The 21,249-nt window shown below is 37.9% G+C and overlaps 1 protein-coding gene across 6 annotated transcripts in view; it reads right to left on the bottom strand.

The window, feature by feature from the left end:
• The window catches only part of PLEKHA4 (pleckstrin homology domain containing A4), a 2,050,101-nt gene that overhangs the window by 1,077,409 nt on the left and 951,443 nt on the right, over positions 1-21,249 (bottom strand). For all 6 annotated transcript variants that reach the window (XM_044059475.1, XM_044059472.1, XM_044059474.1 and 3 more), the window contains 2 exons: positions 6,601-6,705; positions 4,448-4,520 (listed from right to left, as the gene is read on the bottom strand). In XM_044059475.1, coding sequence (XP_043915410.1) covers positions 4,448-4,520; positions 6,601-6,705 — 178 coding nt within the window. The remainder of the gene's footprint in view (positions 1-4,447; positions 4,521-6,600; positions 6,706-21,249) is intronic.

Raw genomic sequence — 21,249 nt, 5'->3', positions numbered from 1 at the left:
ATTGGATTACATAGCAATTACTTACAACCTATTTACAGATGAAGAACATAGTACATCAGTAGACAACTAGAATCTTTATCTGTGAAGTACATAAAAGACATTAACAAATGTTACAAGAAGACGTTCCTGCTGTATAATAAGTACTGGCTTATGAGCATCTGAGCTTGCTATAATGAAGGTAGTTAGTGGAGTGGAAAGAAAGGTAGTGGTTGGATGGGGAGGGTGATATTAGAGTGGGAGTTGCAAGGGCATAGCCAGCATGTTTTTAGGTGCGCTTTTAGTAAAGTTTTGAAGTGGGTGCATGATGGTATGGAGGTAATTGTGGGTGGAAGGGAGTTCCATAATTTGGCTATGGTGCAAGAGAATAGTGCTTCACCAGCAGAGTTATTGGCTTTAGTGATCTGCAAGTGATTTTTGTTGCTGGATCTTAGTGGTCTGGTGGTGCGATAGGGTTGGAGTAGATTCTGGAGGGATGGGACATTTAGTGGATGATTTACTAGTTTGTGGGCAAGTGAGAGTTGATACCATTGAAAGAGGTGAGGGAGTTCAAGCCAGCCCAGTTCAGCAAGTGAGAGACAGTAGTGACTACGGTAGGATGCCCCTGTGGCGAATTTGGCAATTTTGTTGTAGCAGGTCTCTAGCTTGTTTAAATCGCATTGCCTTAGGTTGGTATATATTGGAAAGGCATAAAGTAGGGTGGAGATAAGGTGGGAATTTGCTATTGAAATCTTTGCTGCTTTGGTGAGAAGTTGCTTATTTCTGCATAGCGCTCCTAGTTTATTCTGGACTCTTTTTATGGTCAAGGATATGTGAATGTCAAATTTTAGTTTATTGTCTATTTCCACTCCTAGCAATTTGGTGTGTTCAGTTGGGTATATAGTGGTGTTGTCTTTTGCTGTGATGTTAAAGTGAGAGTTGTTTTGAGTATGTTTGGTGGGTTGGAAGATGAGTAGTTTAGTTTTGTTTGGGTTGAGTATTAATTGGGCATCGGATAACCAAGTTTCAACAGAGGAAAAGGCTTCCTGTGTGACTTTTTGCAGTTTGGGTAGGGACTGGGCTGAGCAGATGATGGTTGAGTCATCTGCATATTGTATGAGTGTGCCATGTTTGGTGGCAGAGGCTAAATTATTGGTGAAAACAGAGAAGAGTAGGGGTCCAAGAATGGATCCTTGTGGAACCCCTATGGAGACAGGTAGTTGGGGAGATATGTCATTCTGCCATACAACGGATTGTTGGCGGTCAGACAGGTAACTCTGAAACCAGTTGATGACTGATTGTGAGAAGGATAGGTCATTGAGGACAGAGATAAGTTGTTTGTGTGGGACCATGTCAAATGCTTTAGATAGGTCTAGGAAAGTAGCAGAGGAGAGATAGCCATTGTTTTTATGCTGAAGGATAGTGTTAGTAAAGGAGAGTAAGGCAGTGGTGGTGCTATGGTTTGGTCGGAAACCATGCTGAGTATTGGAAAGGAGGTTGTTAGTAAGGAGGTAGTCTGAGACCTGAGGGTGTATGCATCTCTCTAGTATTTTGGAGAGTGGAGAGAGAATAGCTATGGGGTGGTAATTGGTTAGTTCTGTGGAGGGTCCGCCTTTGTGGAGGGGAATTATATGTGATACTTTCCACAGTGTGGGAACGTAACTTTCTGACAGATATCGGTTAATCAAGGTGGATAATGGGTAGGCCAGAGCATCAGCTGCGATTTGTAGGTATTCACTTGGGAGGTTGTCTGCTGCTAATCTGGTGGGCTTAAGTTTAGTTGATTTTTTTTATGTTGGAGGTAGTTACAGGAGAAAAAGAGAAGGTAGTGTGGAGATTATTAGTTGAAGGTGTGGGTTGGAGGGGAGGGGGTTGTGTTGTTTAGCTAGTGATAGTATGGTTTGTGTGAAGTGTGTGTTGAATGAGGTAGCAATATTTTCTGAGGAGTGAGGGATGTTAGGAGGAGGGGTACTGACTTTACCTGGGTGGAGGATGGAGTTTATGGAGGACCAGAATTGTTTGGGGCTGTGTAGAGAGGAGTCTAGGGCAGAGTTTGTCCTGTTTTATTAGCTTTTTGACTCTATTGTGTAGTTCTAGGAATTTCTGTCTAGTTGAGGGGGTTTTGGTTTTGCACCAGTGCTCCCAGGCTTTATCCCTGTTTTTCATTTCTGACTTAGTGGTTTTCTGCAGCCATGAGGAGGGTTGTGCTTTGATTCTGGAAAGTCTTATGGGGGCATGGTAATTAAGGATGCTCCGGTAGGTTGTATTAAAAAATTCAACTGCGTCATCAAGGCTGAGGTACTTTAGAGGATGCCAGTTACATTCTTACATTTTTACATATTTGATGGTAGATGACAGGTTTAGCTTGGTATAGGTATTTTTTGAGTAGGAATGTTGGGGAGTGATCACTGAGGCTATCTGATAAGTCGCCTGTTATATATGACTGGGGGCTCTTACTGACTAGTATTTAGTCCAGGGTAGTGTGCTTGCTGGAGTTTTTATTTATCCTGGTTGGCGACTGGACTAGTTGGGTGAAACCATGAAGGTTTACATGATGGGTTGGATGGTTGCCAGAACAGGATTGCCAGTCAATATTGAAATCACCTAAAATGATAGTTTCTTGGGGGAGATGGTGGGTAGACCAGCTGAGGAGGTTTTCTAGTGGAGAGATGTTTTGGCCAGGTGGGAAGTAGCATCCAATTATGTTGATGGTTTTGTTTTGGTTTAATTTGAGGTTGGTATATATTATTTCTTCATTGCCTATTTGTGGAGCTGAGATTTTAAGATCTGGATGTTAAGATGCTGTTTAAATATTATAGCTACACCGCCTCCTTTCTTGTTTAGCCGGTCTACTCTTAGTATGCCATAACCTGTGGGGAGTATTTGCTCACTGGTAATGTGAGGTTTTAGCCAGGTTTCTGTCAGGATGACTATATCTGGGGAGTACAAGTCTATGGTGGCATGGAGTTCATGGACTTTGTTGGATATACTTCTAATATTTAGGCTTAGTTGAAGGAAGTCACTTGGCTTTCTATTGGCTGTAATATGGCAGAAGTTGTGGTTTCTAGTCTGATTATGAGGTTTGGGGTTGGAGATGGTAGGGCCAGGGTTGGGGTGGATATCTCCACTTAGGGCTAGTTTAGATATGCATGAGGTTATTAGTTTTCTCAGTTTTTGAATGTGTTTGTTTATAAGGGAAACTTTATGATTGTGCTCATTGGGTAATAGGTATGGTGGGAGGGTTACTGTGTTAAGTTGTAGGGGTGCTTTATGTTTGAGTAATATAGTTGGTAGAATATGTGGGGGGGTGTATAGGGATAGTTCTTGAGTTGGTGGGAGGGGAGCTGAGTGAGGGTGAGACATGAGTGGTGGTGTGAGTAGTAGTACAGTGGTAGTGATTGAGTGGGGGAATGATGGAGCTTTGGTAGGATGTAAGATATGCAAGGAGAGTGCATGCTGTGAGCATAGGTAAGGTATGCTTGTACATGTTAGTTAAGGAGGTGTGATAGTAGTGGGAAGATGGAGGAGGTAGTGTTGGGTTAGTGCTGTGGTTGGCTACTGGAAAGAAGGGAGGGGTTTGTGAGTGTGAGCGGGAGGGAATAGGGGGCAGGGTGGGGAGCGAAATGGGTAAAGACCCTGTTAGTTGCTCTTATGAGGGGACTGGAAACAATCAGGTAACATAGTTAACTGATAAATGAACATATGATAGTGACAAGGGTGGTTGTAGTTGTAAAAATGGTGCCTGCCACAGGTAATATTTATTAACTTTGGGATTGTCTTAAGGTAATAAACAGGGAAGGGGAGGGGAGAACAAGGGTGTGAGCAGGCAGTTCTTTGTACTGCTGCTAATGAGCCAAAGCAAAGACAAGTTTGTGTTTAAGAAACAATCACAATTGACCAAGGACTGCTCTGAAACTGTAAGTCATTTCTTAACCATTTGCCAGGTGGAAAAACAGGATAATCTTGTATCATTAGGCTACTGTGGTCTCAGTTTAAATTAACAAACACACAATATTGATCAGTTATGGATACTATTTGCTAATAGAAGGGAATAAGAGAGAAAGTGGAAGATGAGTGTGTATGTGTGTGTGTGTGGGGGGGGGGGGTGCTTACAAGCCAAAGCAGGGTGCTCTCCAGGGAAAATGAATATTGGCTCAAACAGGTGGACACATACTCAAAGTTAACTTTAGCTGTTTGCAGACAGTTCAGACCCGGACTACGCTTTTCTTATAAGAATGACAAAGGTGGTACTGCAGTTGAATACTTAAGAGTGGTGTTAGGTCTAGAAAAAAAGAGCACAGAGAGGAGTAAGCACTTTGAGATGGTAAAGATATATTAGAAAGATTACAAAAAACAAACTGAGCAAATAGCTACTGTATATGCAGGAAAATGTCTTTCAAGAAGTGTAAAAAACAAATCCCTGTTCTGAATGTTTTTTCAAGAGACAACTTGCTGTAGTCAAAGAGCTTACCTCGGTAGTAGAACACGCAGAAATTCGACAGCACAAACCACCTTCTCTTCCACAGTTTCAAGCCAGAGCTGTCCTAAAAGTGCAAACAACAGAAGAAAGCAGTGACATATGCAAGCCTTTGAGATGGGTGCTGCATAATTACCCAGTCGCATTTGCCTGTACAATGTTTTTTTTTAAATAGTATTGAACAACAGCTATGATTAAAATACAAGCATTTTTTCAGATATTTTCAGCAACTTTTCTACTGTTCATTTTACACAGAATGTTGATAGTTACATCACAGCAGCACATGGTTTAACTTTCATTACATATCAAACATAACTGATACTAGATTACTAGATATCGTAACTTGTAAGAATTCACATTTAGAATTAACTCCAGGTCGCTCTTTAATAATATGAGTTCAAAATCCAGCTACCTTAACCAATTACAAATGCATAACTAATAACATTTTGAGAGAGCTGCGGCATACCTCTCAACTGTCCAGATTTTTGTAGGATGTCCAAATTTTTGCCATGCTCCTCTTAAAATGTGTGTGTTTTTTGGCAAATACGAGAGGATTGCAATCATTAAACAATGACATACATTTGAGTTTCAGGCTTCATATCCTTTATAAAAAATGTATGGTAATGCCATAGCTGTTATTCTAACAACTTTCTAAGGTTCTATGAACAATTTTTAAAATCTGTCCCTATTTTTGGGACTTTTCCCCCAGTACTTTAGGCTTTGTCCAGATTTCTTTCTCAAAGAGGTTGAGAGGTATGAGCTGAGGTAATATACACCTATTGTCAGAGTAACAGATTTTGAAGAGTATAATGCTAATAAAATAACTTTATAGTAATTTAACAGTGGAACACATTCATACCGGACAGAATAGTTAGCCCAATACTATGTTTTTGCTGCTATGCAGGCATGAGATACCATCTTCACTGAAAATAACAGTCCAGCAACATGCTTAGCAAATAGGTGTGGCTGAGTCAACAACAAAGCCTGAAGCAGATGGCTCAGGTTCACAAACATACCTGAGAAATCAGTAGGATTAAATGAAGGCCAAAGAATAGGCATCTTAACAGTCCTGTTTCACAGAATGGGGCATTAAGAAAAGACGCAGCATTTAATAATTAGGTGACCACTATCAGGCAAAACTGAGAATCATTGTATTAACCATGCTACTACGTCCGAAATGGGGCAAACTGCATTTAATTTGCTGCTCCTCTTGTCCCAGAAAAAATGTCTCTCAGAAATATCTCCAATGACATGATGACAGTTTCACGATCCATGACACCTAAAATAAAGATAAACTGAAAAATAGCGCAACAGCCAGGTGCTCAGGGTAGGTTGGGACTTTGAAAGGGCTATTAACAACATGAAAATGGCACAAGAGGCTAGCAGAACATTAGATAAAGAGACGGGCTACCATAGTAACAATTATAATAATAAAAATGTAAGTAACGAGGCGGAGACAATATCAGCAGGGTATTAGTTCGGTGTGGCCTGCTGAGAAAAAGGGAGATCTTTACAAATACAGAATGTGAATTATTGTTAACAATAATCTTATTGACGTAACATGACAAAAACAAAACAAAAGTGGGCACTCTGCACACTTACATTTTTCTTCTGGGAGGCAAGCCCCCTTGGAGCCTTTTACTTAGATATACTAACTCTGATACTGCACACCCCAAGGTAAGGAAAAAAGTCATGTCCCGTTCCCAAGCTGTGTGACCTCAGCTTTCAATCAGTGAGCAGACCAGAACACAGAAAGACTAGCAATAATTGTTTCAAGGATATTTATGTAGGCCTGGAAAAATAAGGTTTAACTTTGCTCATGTATGGGTCTTCATCAGGAATGACTTAACATTCTAATCAAACATGAAACATATTCATTTCCATTATAACATGTTTTGCTGTCATTTCAAGGAACTAAAGTGATGTTTTGTTGTTATTATTATAACTTTTCATTATTACAGTCTGAGATTAATAATAGTGCTGCTTAACTTCAACTCAAAAACAGCAATCGTGCCAAACATGAAACCTACTGAATGGGGAGCTGGGCTCATGCGAGAAATATTTAGAAAAGTAAGGGGTCATGAAAGACAACATTTTCCAAAAGAAGCAAACAATGACTACTCAAACCTGGAAAGTGTGGCCCATACCTGTTTGTAAAGCCATCCTCGGATCACAACTGGTGTGTTGGGGTCCCTCTTAATTGAATGTTCCCGCTTTCCAAATGTGTGCACTTTCTTCACAGGCCTGGTGGGCTGAAGACAAGAAAAGTCAGTGAGAGAATGGAGCAGACCCCTTACTAGTGCTACAATGAGAAGCTTGGAGGCATTACAGGGATACTATGAGGGTCCAACAAGGTTCATTAACATGGTGTATTACACATTATAAAATTATTTCTTTAAAGTCCAACAACAGGAAGTCACTCACCTGCAGTAATTCATCTTTAAGGAATATGGTGTTCCACACTTTATATAGCAACTATTCTACTGGTCTCCAGGCAAAATGCCTGAGTAAGAAAATATTTTATCTGGTTGATATATCTTTTAAGACCTGGAGATATAAATAAAAAATCCATCTGACACCTTACATCTTGTTTAGTTGTTTAGCAATTTAATTTCTTCAGTGGGGAAAAGAAAACAAAAGAAAAGGCAGAACTACTTCCCACTACCTTTCTACCTGACTTCCAAACAGATGATGTTATATCAGAGACGTGGATGGAAATACAAAGAACTCACATCAGTAAGGAGTTACCTTTCTACCTGACTTCCAAACAGCTGATGTTATATTAGAGACGTGGATGGAAATACAAAGAACTCACATCAGTAAAGAGTTACCTTTCTACCTGACTTCCAAACAGCTGATGTTATATTAGAGACGTGGATGGAAATACAAAGAACTCACATCAGTAAGGAGTTACCTTTCTACCTGACTTCCAAACAGCTGATGTTATATCAGAGACGTGGATGGAAATACAAAGAACTCACATCAGTAAGGAGTTACCTTTCTACCTGACTTCCAAACAGCTGATGTTATATCAGAGACGTGGATGGAAATACAAAAAACTCACATCAGTAAGGAGTTACCTTTCTACCTGACTTCCAAACAGCTGATCTTATATTAGAGACGTGGATGGAAATACAAAGAACTCACATCAGTAAGGAGTTACCTTTCTACCTGTCTTCCAAACAGCTGATCTTATATTAGAGACGTGGATGGAAATACAAAGAACTCACATCAGTAAGGAGTTACCTTTCTACCTGACTTCCAAACAGCTGATCTTATATTAGAGACGTGGATGGAAATACAAAGAACTCACATCAGTAAGGAGTTACCTTTCTACCTGACTTCCAAACAGCTGATGTTATATTAGAGACGTGGATGGAAATACAAAGAACTCACATCAGTAAGGAGTTACCTTTCTACCTGACTTCCAAACAGCTGATGTTATATTAGAGACGTGGATGGAAATACAAAGAACTCACATCAGCAAGGAGTTACCTTTCTACCTGACTTCCAAACAGCTGATGTTATATTAGAGACGTGGATGGAAATACAAAGAACTCACATCAGTAAGGAGTTACCTTTCTACCTGACTTCCAAACAGCTGATGTTATATTAGAGAAGTGGATGGAAATACAAAGAACTCACATCAGTAAGGAGTTACCTTTCTACCTGACTTCAAACAGCTGATGTTATATTAGAGACGTGGATGGAAATACAAAGAACTCACATCAGTAAGGAGTTACCTTTCTACCTGACTTCCAAACAGCTGATGTTCTATTAGAGACGTGGATGGAAATACAAAGAACTCACATCAGTAAGGAGTTACCTTTCTACCTGACTTCCAAACAGCTGATGTTCTATTAGAGACGTGGATGGAAATACAAAGAACTCACATTAGTAAGGAGTTACCTTTCTACCTGACTTCCAAACAGCTGATGTTCTATTTGAGACGTGGATGGAAATACAAAGAACTCACATCAGTAAGGAGTTACCTTTCTACCTGACTTCCAAACAGCTGATGTTATATTAGAGACGTGGATGGAAATACAAAGAACTCACATCAGTAAGGAGTTACCTTTCTACCTGACTTCCAAACAGCTGATCTTATATTAGAGACGTGGATGGAAATACAAAGAACTCACATCAGTAAGGAGTTACCTTTCTACCTGACTTCCAAACAGCTGATGTTATATTAGAGACGTGGATGGAAATACAAAGAACTCACATCAGTAAGGAGTTACCTTTCTACCTGACTTCCAAACAGCTGATGTTATATTAGAGACGTGGATGGAAATACAAAGAACTCACATCAGTAAGGAGTTACCTTTCTACCTGACTTCCAAACAGCTGATGTTATATTAGAGAAGTGGATGGAAATACAAAGAACTCACATAAGTAAGGAGTTACCTTTCTACCTGACTTCCAAACAGCTGATGTTATATTAGAGACGTGGATGGAAATACAAAGAACTCACATCAGTAAGGAGTTACCTTTCTACCTGACTTCCAAACAGCTGATGTTATATTAGAGACGTGGATGGAAATACAAAGAACTCACATCAGTAAGGAGTTACCTTTCTACCTGACTTCCAAACAGCAGATGTTATATTAGAGACGTGGATGGAAATACAAAGAACTCACATCAGTAAGGAGTTACCTTTCTACCTGACTTCCAAACAACTGATGTTATATTAGAGACGTGGATGGAAATACAAAGAACTCACATCAGTAAGGAGTTACCTTTCTACCTGACTTCCAAACAGCTGATCTTATATTAGAGACGTGGATGGAAATACAAAGAACTCACATCAGTAAGGAGTTACCTTTCTACCTGACTTCCAAACAGCTGATGTTATATTAGAGACGTGGATGGAAATACAAAGAACTCACATCAGTAAGGAGTTACCTTTCTACCTGACTTCCAAACAGCTGATGTTATATTAGAGACGTGGATGGAAATACAAAGAACTCACATCAGTAAGGAGTTACCTTTCTACCTGACTTCCAAACAGCTGATGTTATATTAGAGACCTGGATGGAAATACAAAGAACTCACATCAGTAAGGAGTTACCTTTCTACCTGACTTCCAAACAGCTGATGTTATATTAGAGACGTGGATGGAAATACAAAGAACTCACATCAGTAAGGAGTTACCTTTCTACCTGACTTCCAAACAGCTGATGTTATATTAGAGACGTGGATGGAAATACAAAGAACTCACATCAGTAAGGAGTTACCTTTCTACCTGACTTCCAAACAGCTGATGTTATATTAGAGACGTGGATGGAAATACAAAGAACTCACATCAGTAAGGAGTTACCTTTCTACCTGACTTCCAAACAGCTGATGTTATATTAGAGACGTGGATGGAAATACAAAGAACTCACATCAGTAAGGAGTTACCTTTCTACCTGACTTCCAAACAGCTGATGTTATATTAGAGACGTGGATGGAAATACAAAGAACTCACATCAGTAAGGAGTTACCTTTCTACCTGACTTCCAAACAGCTGATGTTATATTAGAGACCTGGATGGAAATACAAAGAACTCACATCAGTAAGGAGTTACCTTTCTACCTGACTTCCAAACAGCTGATGTTATATTAGAGACGTGGATGGAAATACAAAGAACTCACATCAGTAAGGAGTTACCTTTCTACCTGACTTCCAAACAGCTGTTGTTATATTAGAGACGTGGATGGAAATACAAAGAACTCACATCAGTAAGGAGTTACCTTTCTACCTGACTTCCAAACAGCTGATGTTATATTAGAGAAGTGGATGGAAATACAAAGAACTCACATCAGTAAGGAGTTACCTTTCTACCTGACTTCCAAACAGTTGATGTTATATTAGAGACGTGGATGGAAATACAAAGAAATCACATCAGTAAGGAGTTACCTTTCTACCTGACTTCCAAACAGCTGGTGTTATATTAGAGGAGTGGATGGAAATACAAAGAACTCACATCAGTAAGGAGTTACCTTTCTACCTGACTTCCAAACAGCTGATGTTATATTAGAGACGTGGATGGAAATACAAAGAACTCACATCAGTAAGGTGTGGCAATAAATATAATTTGTTTGCATTAGTACTTTTTCACCACCATCCCAGCCAAACAGATGTAAAAAGTATTTCAACGACAAAAAACAACGAGCACAATGGATAAACTAGTAAAGCAACCAAACCAGGATCGACCGCACACAGAGACTTTATTGGTACAACAACAGTACAGCAGCCAGCTATATAGGTCCTAAGCGCTTTCACCCATCCAATATGTAGAGCATCATCACTCTGATTTTGTGATGTTTTCACTCTTGTAGACTGCATTCTTTAGCCTTGAAGTACTTATATTCCATCATTTCCATTTCATTTAAATGCACTGAGAAAAAACAAATATCTTTTATTTTATCTGGGATAAATTATCTATGTTATACATAAAAAACGTCCAGGTATGAAAACCTCTCACATCATGATTTCTTTCTACATAATGAAAATCGGCACAATTTGCATCCAAACAGTGAGGCCCCCTTAGCTAAGAAAAGAGTAGTTTACACAGTAGTCTAGCAGGGTTATTGAATGAAAAGCACCTGGGAAGCCACCTTATGTAAAAAAGCATTCTTGCTTGTTTCAAGCACTATTTTGCTCTTTAATGGTGATCATTGTTTTATCTGAACGAGGCTGCAATTCACTAACCATTTTAGTAAAAGTAATTGCTAACAAAAGCAGCACTTTGCATCATAGTTGAACGTTTATCTATTTCTTTTGCAATAACTCCTATGGTACAGCCATAAGCACTGCTGTACGAGGGTTCAGGTCATAGTTCATAGGTTCATAGGTAGGTACTGGGCTATCTGCCCAAAGGCATATATTATCCCAGCCATGTTACGTGGTATTTACCTTCCCTTTGGTTAGTTTCCTAGGCCCTAGATCTAGCAGCTAGTACCCTTGGCCCCTATCTAGTAGTGCTGTTGGTGTGATCCCCAGTGTGAACTTTCTGTTACCCATCCACTCATCAAGGTTCCTCTTGAAGAGTGATAGTGAGGGGCTCTGTCTTATGTAGATCGGGACCCTGTTCCATAGCAAGGGAAGTCTTTGTGAAGGGAATCTATCCCTCCAGCATGTTCTATTCATTGTTGTGCTGAGGTTTATATCCCTAGAGCGTGTAGCTCGAGTGGATTTGGTTTTGATAAGATGGAGCGTGTTCAACAGTTCTGGGTTGGACATGGCTCTGTATGTTAGATAGAGATCGCCTCTGAGAAGGCAGTATGCAACAGAGAAAAGCCTTAGTTTTTTCAATCATGCTGCATAGAGCAACTGTTTGAGGCAAGTAATCCTCTTAGTGAGGTACCTCTGTGGTCTCTCCAGCTGCTAGAGATGCCTAGCCAGGTACATTCCAATTGGTGCATTGTACTCAATAATGGGTCTGATGAGGGAAGAGTAGAGGCACACCACTACATCCTTAGATCTATGCTAACCTTTTCATGATCAGATGGGTCACATAGAAGGATTTTCTAACCACCTTGGCAACATGGTTATCAAAGGAAAGCTGACTATCTACTTGGGTCACTAGATCCCTTATTACTTCTTCAGATTTAATGGGGTTACCTCCTATGTGGTAGTTCGCGGGTATTCTGTTTTTTCCAAAGGGGATTACTACGCATTTTTTAGCATTTAGCTTGAGACCATGGCTTTGACACCATGCATCAGTCTCATTAAGGGCCTTCTGGAGGATATCCATGTCGGCCGGAGACTCTATTATAGCACCCAGTTTGCAGTCGTCCGCAAACTTGGTCAGCCACAGCCCTTCAGTGCTTGCCTGTACTTCTGAGAAGTATATGCCAAACAGGAGGGGCCCCAGAACAGGGAAGTTTTCTCTCCTGTGAAGCAGTACATTCAAACAGCTACTTAAAAAGTCTTACTGCATTCATGGAAAGAGAGGACCTTTAAGTCTCATCTGATATGTGAACAATTTTAGACTACAGGCTGTTCCTGATTAGCAGATGACATGGCGATAAGCATGTCCTCTGGAATGATGAACTCCTCTTCTCTAAAAGTGACAAGCAACAGTATGTTATTAATGAACTGTCATGTATTTATTATATTTATGATTGATTGCAAGTAACAGTATGTTATTAGTGAACTGTCGTGTATTCATTATAGTTATGACTGATTACAAGTAACAGTATGTTATTAGTGAACTGTCGTGTATTCATTATAGTTATGATTGATTACAAGTAACAGTATGTTATTAGTGAACTGTCATGTATTCATTATAGTTATGATTGATTACAAGTAACAGTATGTTATTAGTGAACTGTCGTGTATTCATTATAGTTATGATTGATTGCAAGCAACAGTATGTTATTAGTGAACTGTCGTGTATTCATTATAGTTATGATTGATTACAAGTAACAGTATGTTATTAGTGAACTGTCGTGTATTCATTATAGTTATGACTGATTACAAGTAACAGTATATTAGTGAACTGTCGTGTATTCATTATCGTTATGATTGATTACAAGCAACAGTATGTTATTAGTGAACTGTCGTGTATTCATTATAGTTATGATTGATTACAAGCAACAGTATGTTATTAGTGAATTGTCGTGTATTCATTATAGTTATGACTAATTACAAGCAACAGTATACTAGTGAACTGTCGTGTATTCATTATATTTATGATTGATTGCAAGTAACAGTATGTTATTAGTGAACTGTCGTGTATTCATTATAGTTATGATTGATTACAAGCAACAGTATGTTATTAGTGAACTATCGTGTATTCATTATAGTTATGATTGATTACAAGTAAAGTAACAGTATGTTATTAGTGAACTGTCGTGTATTCATTATAGTTATGATTGATTACAAGCAACAGTATGTTATTAGTGAACTGTCGTGTATTCATTATAGTTATGATTGATTGCAAGCAACAGTATTGGTTATTAGTGAACTGGTTATTAGTAATAATTGGTTATTAGTGAACTGTCATGTATTCATTATAGTTATGATTAATTACAAGCAACAGTATGTTATTAGTGAACTGTCACGTATTCATTATATTTATGATTGATTGCAAGTAACAGTATGTTATTAGTGAACTGTCGCGTATTCATTATATTTATGATTGATTGCAAGTAACAGTATGTTATTAGTGAACTGTCGCATATTCATTATATTTTATGCTTGATTGCAAGTAACAGTATGTTATTAGTGAACTGTCGTGTATTCATTATAGTTATGATTGATTACAACCAACAGTATGTTATTAGTGAACTGTCGCATATTCATTATAGTTATGACTGATTACAAGCAACAGTATGTTATTAGTGAACTGTCGCGTATTCATTATAGTTATGACTAATTACAACCAACAGTATGTTATTAGTGAACTGTCGCGTATTCATTATAGTTATGACTGATTACAAACAACAGTATGTTATTAGTGAACTGTCGCGTATTCATTATAGTTATGACTGATTACAAGCAACAGTATGTTATTAGTGAACTGTCGCGTATTCATTATAGTTATGACTGATTACAAGCAACAGTATGTTATTAGTGAACTGTCGTGTATTCATTATAGTTATGACTGATTACAACCAACAGTATGTTATTAGTGAACTGTCGTGTATTCATTATAGTTATGATTGATTACAAGCAACAGTATGTTATTAGTGAACTGTTGTGTATTCATTATAGTTATGACTGATTACAACCAACAGTATGTTATTAGTGAACTGTCGTGTATTCATTATAGTTATGATTGATAACAAGCAACAGTATGTTATTAGTGAACTGTCATGTATTCATTATAGTTATGACTGATTACAACCAACAGTATGTTATTAGTGAACTGTCGTGTATTCATTATAGTTATGGCTGATTACAAGCAACAGTATGTTATTAGTGAACTGTCGCGTATTCATTATAGTTATGACTGATTACAAGCAACAGTATGTTATTAGTGGACTGTCGTGTATTCATTATAGTTATGACTGATTACAACCAACAGTATGTTATTAGTGAACTGTCGTGATTCATTACAGTTATGACTGATTACAAGCAACAGTATGTTATTAGTGAACTGTCGTGTATTCATTATAGTTATGACTGATTACAACCAACAGTATGTTATTAGTGAACTGTCGTGTATTCATTATAGTTATGACTGACTACAAGCAACGGTATGTTATTAGTGAACTGTCGTGTATTCATTATATTTATGATTGATTACAACCAGCAGTATGTTATTAGTGAACTGTCGTGTATTCATTATAGTTATGATTGATTACAAGCAACAGTATGTTATTAGTGAACAGTCGTGTATTCATTATAGTTATGATTGATTACAACCAACAGTATGTTATTAGTGAACTGTTGTGTATTCATTATAGTTATGATTGATTACAAGTAACAGTATGTTATTAGTGAACTGTCGCGTATTCATTATAGTTATGATTGATTACAATCAACAGTATGATATTAGTGAACTGTCGTGTATTCATTATATTTATGATTGATTACAACCAATAGTATGTTATTAGTGAACTGTCGTGTATTCATTATAGTTATGAGTGATTACAAGCAACAGTATGTTATTAGTGAACTGTCACGTATTCATTATAGTTATGATTGATTACAAACAACAGTATGTTATTAGTGAACTGTCGTGTATTCATTATATTTATGATTGATTACAACCAACAGTATGTTATTAGTGAACTGTCGTGTATTCATTATAGTTATGAGTGATTACAAGCAACAGTATGTTATTAGTGAACTGTCGCGTATTCATTATAGTTATGACTGATTACAACCAACAGTATGTTATTAGTGAACTGTCGTGTATTCATTATAGTTATGAGTGATTACAAGCAACAGTACGTTATTAGTGAACTGTCGCGTATTCATTATAGTTATGACTGATTACAAGCAACAGTATGTTATTAGTGAACTGTCCTGTATTCATTATAGTTATGACTGATTACAACCAACAGTATGTTATTAGTGGACTGTCGTGATTCATTACAGTTATGACTGATTACAAGCAACAGTATGTTATTAGTGAACTGTCGTGTATTCATTATAGTTATGACTGATTACAACCAACAGTATGTTATTAGTGAACTGTCATGTATTCATTATAGTTATGACTGATTACAAGCAACAGTATGTTATTAGTGAACTGTCGTGTATTCATTATATTTATGATTGATTACAACCAACAGTATGTTATTAGTGAACTGTCGTGTATTCATTAGTTATGATTGATTACAAGCAACAGTATGTTTTTAGTGAACTGTCGTGTATTCATTATAGTTATGATTGATTACAACCAACAGTATGTTATTAGTGAACTGTTGTGTATTCATTATAGTTATGATTGATTACAAGTAACAGTATGTTATTAGTGAACTGTCGCGTATTCATTATAGTTATGATTAATTACAACCAACAGTATGTTATTAGTGAACTGTCGTGTATTCATTATATTTTTGATTGATTACAACCAACAGTATGTTATTAGTGAACTGTCATGTATTCATTATAGTTATGAGTGATTACAAGCAACAGTATGTTATTAGTGAACTGTCGCGTATTCATTATAGTTATGATTGATTACAACCAACAGTATGTTATTAGTGAACTGTCATGTCTTCATTATAGTTATGAGTGATTACAAGCAACAGTATGTTATTAGTGAACTGTCGTGTATTCATTATAGTTATGAGTGATTACAAGCAACAATATGTTATTAGTGAACTGTCGTGTATTCATTATAGTTATGACTGATTACAACCAACAGTATGTTATTAGTGAACTGTCGTGTATTCATTATATTTATGATTGATTACAACCAACAGTATGTTATTAATGAACTGTCGTGTATTCATTATAGTTATGAGTGATTACAAGCAACAGTATGTTATTAGTGAACTGTCGCGTATTCATTATAGTTATGACTGATTACAACCAACAGTATGTTATTAGTGAACTGTCGTGTATTCATTATAGTTATGAGTGATTACAAGCAACAGTATGTTATTAGTGAACTGTCGAGTATTCATTATAGTTATGACTGATTACAAGCAACAGTATGTTATTAGTGAACTGTCGTGTATTCATTATAGTTATGACTGATTACAACCAACAGTATGTTATTAGTGAACTGTCGTGTATTCATTATAGTTATGAGTGATTACAAGCAACAGTATGTTATTAGTGAACTGTCGAGTATTCATTATAGTTATGACTGATTACAAGCAACAGTATGTTATTAGTGAACTGTCGCGTATTCATTATATTTATGACTGATTACAAGCAACAGTATGTTATTAGTGAACTGTCGTGTATTCATCATAGTTATGACTGATTGCACTATTTTCCTCTACTTGTCCACTGTTTGAAGGATATTGAGGGCTTAAAGCAGTAATCTTGAAGTCCCGGATATCTGGAAAATTTCAGAATTCCTTGTTGTAATAGTCCCAGTCAGTTTTTATATTAATTTTAAAATTCCCATGATTCTCTGTCTGTCTCCGCATGATTTGTTCCTTCCTATCTTCAAAAGCAGTTGACTGGGTAGTGGTATTCCCATCCTATTCCTCAGGCCATGATGGCAATGTCAACAGTACTAAATGTATGACTGTCCTCAGGCCATGATGGCAATGCCGACAGTACTAAATGTATGACTGTCCTCAGGCCAAGATGACAATGCCGACAGTACTAAATGTATGATTGTCCTCAGGCCATGATGGCATTGCCGACAGTACTAAGTGTATGACTGTCCTCAGGCCATGATGGCAATGCTAACAGTACTAAATGTATGACTGTCCTCAGGCCACGATGACAATGCCAACAGTACTAAATATATGATTGTCCTCAGGCCAAGATTGTAATGCCAAAAATACTAAATGTATGACTGTCCTCAGGCCATGATGGTAATGCCGACAGTACTAAATATATGACTGTCCCCAGGCCAAGATTGTAATGCCAAAAATACTAAATGTATGACTGTCCTCAGGCCATGATGGCAATGCCGACAGTACTAAATGTATGACTGCATTGTTTTAGAATGCATTAGGAATCTACACATTCTCTTTTTTGGGGACTGCATTTTATGAATTTGCCGTATGTGTGTCGAAGAGAGTACCCATTGCTGAGGGGTGGTCCCTCAAATCTCACCTTTCTGAGTTGGTATTCTATGCTTTAATATTACAACAAGCTCCTATTTTTCTACCATATCACATAAACATTCTTTTTTCTACATGCTTTATAGTCCTAATTTCCTGTTCTAATTGTTTGTTAACTTGTGTGCTGCTTCAGTTTCTCATTATTTATAGTACATCCAATGCAGACACTATAATGTATCTGAACTTGTACTTAGTCAAGCCAACCATTTATGATGGTACTTTTCAACAGCTGGATTTCCTTGAATTCACTTATACCAATCTTAGCTTGGTTGGTTTATCAGCAGACATCGGTAGCTGTGGAATAAACTGAATTGTTTCTAGATTCTCTGTACTGGGATTTAACGCCTAACATGTTTTCAAGCCCTTACATAACTGAGGTGGAGTATCTGCATTTTTCAGAAACTCCATCGCCTCACGTCAAGTTACCTGCAACCCTAACTAGGAGCTACTGGAAATTCAAAATACCAATAACATACCTAACTACTACTTTATTTGTAGCTACAGAACCCAAGTGATGTTCTCTGAAGATCATGGAAATTACCTTAACACCACTGAAGAAATAAATATCAAACCAAATATTTTCCCTGATAGGGGTCTTCAATTAACCAAACATTAACTGTCACGCTTCCACCACTAAAAGTGGATATGATCATATGCTCAGCATTTCCTAGACATTGTTAACATCAATGTGCTGCACCACAATGTAAATCTACCCACTAGAGACTCATTCTAATATCCTTGAACAAGTCTTTACTAAGCTAGCCCTCGCCTGTACACTGCCCCATATGTTACCACAGGTTAGTCATCTTCTCTGTCAGGCCTACTGGTACTATCCCACCACTAAAGGGACTGCCTTTAGAGATGGTCTCTATTTTTGTAATTTCATCCGCATGTTTGTAGTCTAGATGGAGCTTTGTATAAGTACTTCTCAAAAATACTTTGCAGTGGCTTCTAATTTGATTTTGCAATTAACTAGTTTGTCATAAATGTGGTCACTTTTGACAATAATTAAACAATAGCCAGCACTTCTTTTCTGTTTGTGTGCCATGTTTACCCTTCTGTAAAAGCTATTGACCAAAATGAAACCAGTCTGCCCTCTTACATCAATACTGTCCACAATCTTAGATGACTAACATCAATTTTAAATATTACTGGTTGTGAAACATAAAACTTCAGGGTCCATATACTGGTAATAAGCTTTTTAAAAATGTCATAGCACTTCTCTTTACAGCTCACAATCAGTTTACAGCACACTGTAGTTACTTTCTCAGCAGTGCTGTAATATCTGAGAAGTTCAGCATGAATATTGACAGAGATTGTACCATTACAAGGTGCTGTATAGGTTCAGAGGTCCCTAGGTAAGTACGTACTAGGCTAGCTGCCCTTGTAAACCATTTTAAGCCTAACCAGTTTCTGTTTTTGCAGTCAAATTAACCAGCCCTATTTGGTTATAGATTGGAATTACCCATACCATGGTCAGTAATTGTATGTTGCCCATAATAAAGAATAATTGGGATCATACCACAGATAACTGGAGGAGACCTATGCATGGATAAAGCATTTAGGAGCTGCTCCTATCCATTAGTAGTGAAGAGGACAGTCTTGGGGCAAATTTTCTATTTCTCATCCATAGATCTAAGTTACACTTGAATATGGACAAGGATGAACTTGTTTTATGTGAATAGGGATGTCTGTTCCATACAAGTGGTATCCTCTGTGAGATATACTTGCCCTTCTGAAACATTTTGCTGATGTTGCAAAAGAGGTTTAAATCCCTAGACTAAGTATTTCTGATGCCATTTGACTTGCTGATGTGCAGTAAATCCATCAGTAATAGGACAGAGGATACCTTGCATGTCAGACACAGGTTTAACTCTTAGCCGTCTGCAGAATACCGAGTATAGGACAGAGGATATCTTGCATGTAAGACACAGGTCACCTGTTAGCAGTCTGTAGAATACCGAGTATAGTGACAGGGGTTTTTGACTGCCCACATAGGAAACGATGTTCTGGCCCTGTATCCTTTTAGTAAGGTACTTCTATGGGCATTCCAGTTGTGGCATGCATCTGAACAAATACATGTCAAAGTGGGAATTATATTTAATGATTGGCCTAATGAGAGCTGAGTAAAGGGAACAATGCCATCCTTAGGTCTATAAACAATCCCTTTGTTTATAAGCTCTACAATACAGAAGGACTTTCTTATAACAATAGACACATCTTGATCAAAGGTTAGGTCACTGTCCACATAAGTTCCCAAATCCCAAATAAGTGTGAATTTTTTTAATGTTAATGTGGTAGTTCCCTGGGGAAGATGACTTCACAAAGGATACAATAATGCATTTTTTGGCATTTATTTTTGTTTCATGATTTTGGCATCAGTTGTTTATTTGAAACAAACCTTCCTACAGGAGGGCTAGTTATTTGGGGACTCAATGACTGCTCCTAGCTTGCATTTACTTGCAGACCTAGTCAGCCAGTGCCCTTTGGTATTGCCTTTTACTTTAGAAAAGTAGATGCCAAACAGGAGACATCCCAGCATAGAACCCTGGGGACTCCACTGCTGACTGGTCTCTTTGTGGAGGCAACTTCCCCTATTTTAATTAGCTGCATTTTATCTATGATTGGCAACATAATGGGTGACATAGGGGTTTATTCCCAATTTATTTAGCTTTTTTACTATGCCTAAATAGGAAATTGTGTCAAAAGCACTGGCCAGGTTGAGGTATGTGGTGTGTACCGTTTTTGCTTTCATTCATTGCTTTGGTGACCTTTTCAAAAAATCCACCAGGTTGGTGAGCCTAACTTGCCCTTGAAGAATCCAAACTGAGATTAGGTCAAGTGTCTCCTGCTCTGCTGTTTCTTATCTCTTGAACAGTTTCTCCACGCCAGTGGCATAACGTATGATCAGTAATTTTAGTCTGGTAGCCTGCTGAGATTTTTTGTGTCTTTCGGCTTTTCCCGGTTAGGGGTCACTACAGCGGAACTCCGGTCCACTAATGATTGGCAGTTGATTTTTACGTACCAGCTTGCCAGACCTGATGCACAATCTTCAACGAAGGTACGCCCATTCACACATGTCTCCACGCAGAAGACACTCTAGATGAGAATCGAACCGGACAGCGTCTTACTGTGAGGCGACAACGCTACCGCAGCACCACCACAGCGGTAGCCTGCTGAGATAAGGGTCTATATTATAACAACGAACGATCAAATGATCGAACGTTGTTATATCAAACTCTAAAGTTCGAATTCACAAGACATTGAACAACCAGAACAACAATTTTTTTCCCAGGGAAAAAAATCGCTGTTCCCCAAAAAAAAAAAAAAAAGACATTAAAACATTACATAAAGTGTGCCCCCCACACACACCCTACCTAAATATACCAACTCCGAGATCGCACTACAGTGCCGAAAATGGCAAAGTGATGAAGCGGCCAAGCGACTTCTTTCCCAGGGAAAGAATTTGCTTATATGCCGTTTTGTCATTTTACCTTTTCGACATTTCAAGTTCGACCAAGACGCATTCGACAAAATGCGTCTTCGGTTATCTGATAGGAACCCTGAGATAATATCCACACAGATGTTCAGTTGCTCTGA

The sequence above is a fragment of the Protopterus annectens genome, chromosome 17.part0 (assembly GCF_019279795.1).
Source record: "Protopterus annectens isolate FY-2018-M chromosome 17.part0, PAN1.0, whole genome shotgun sequence".
Classification (NCBI taxonomy): Eukaryota; Metazoa; Chordata; order Ceratodontiformes; family Protopteridae; genus Protopterus; species Protopterus annectens.
The sequence above is the reverse complement of the archived record's forward strand: the minus strand, read 5'-3'. Positions and strand labels throughout refer to the sequence as shown.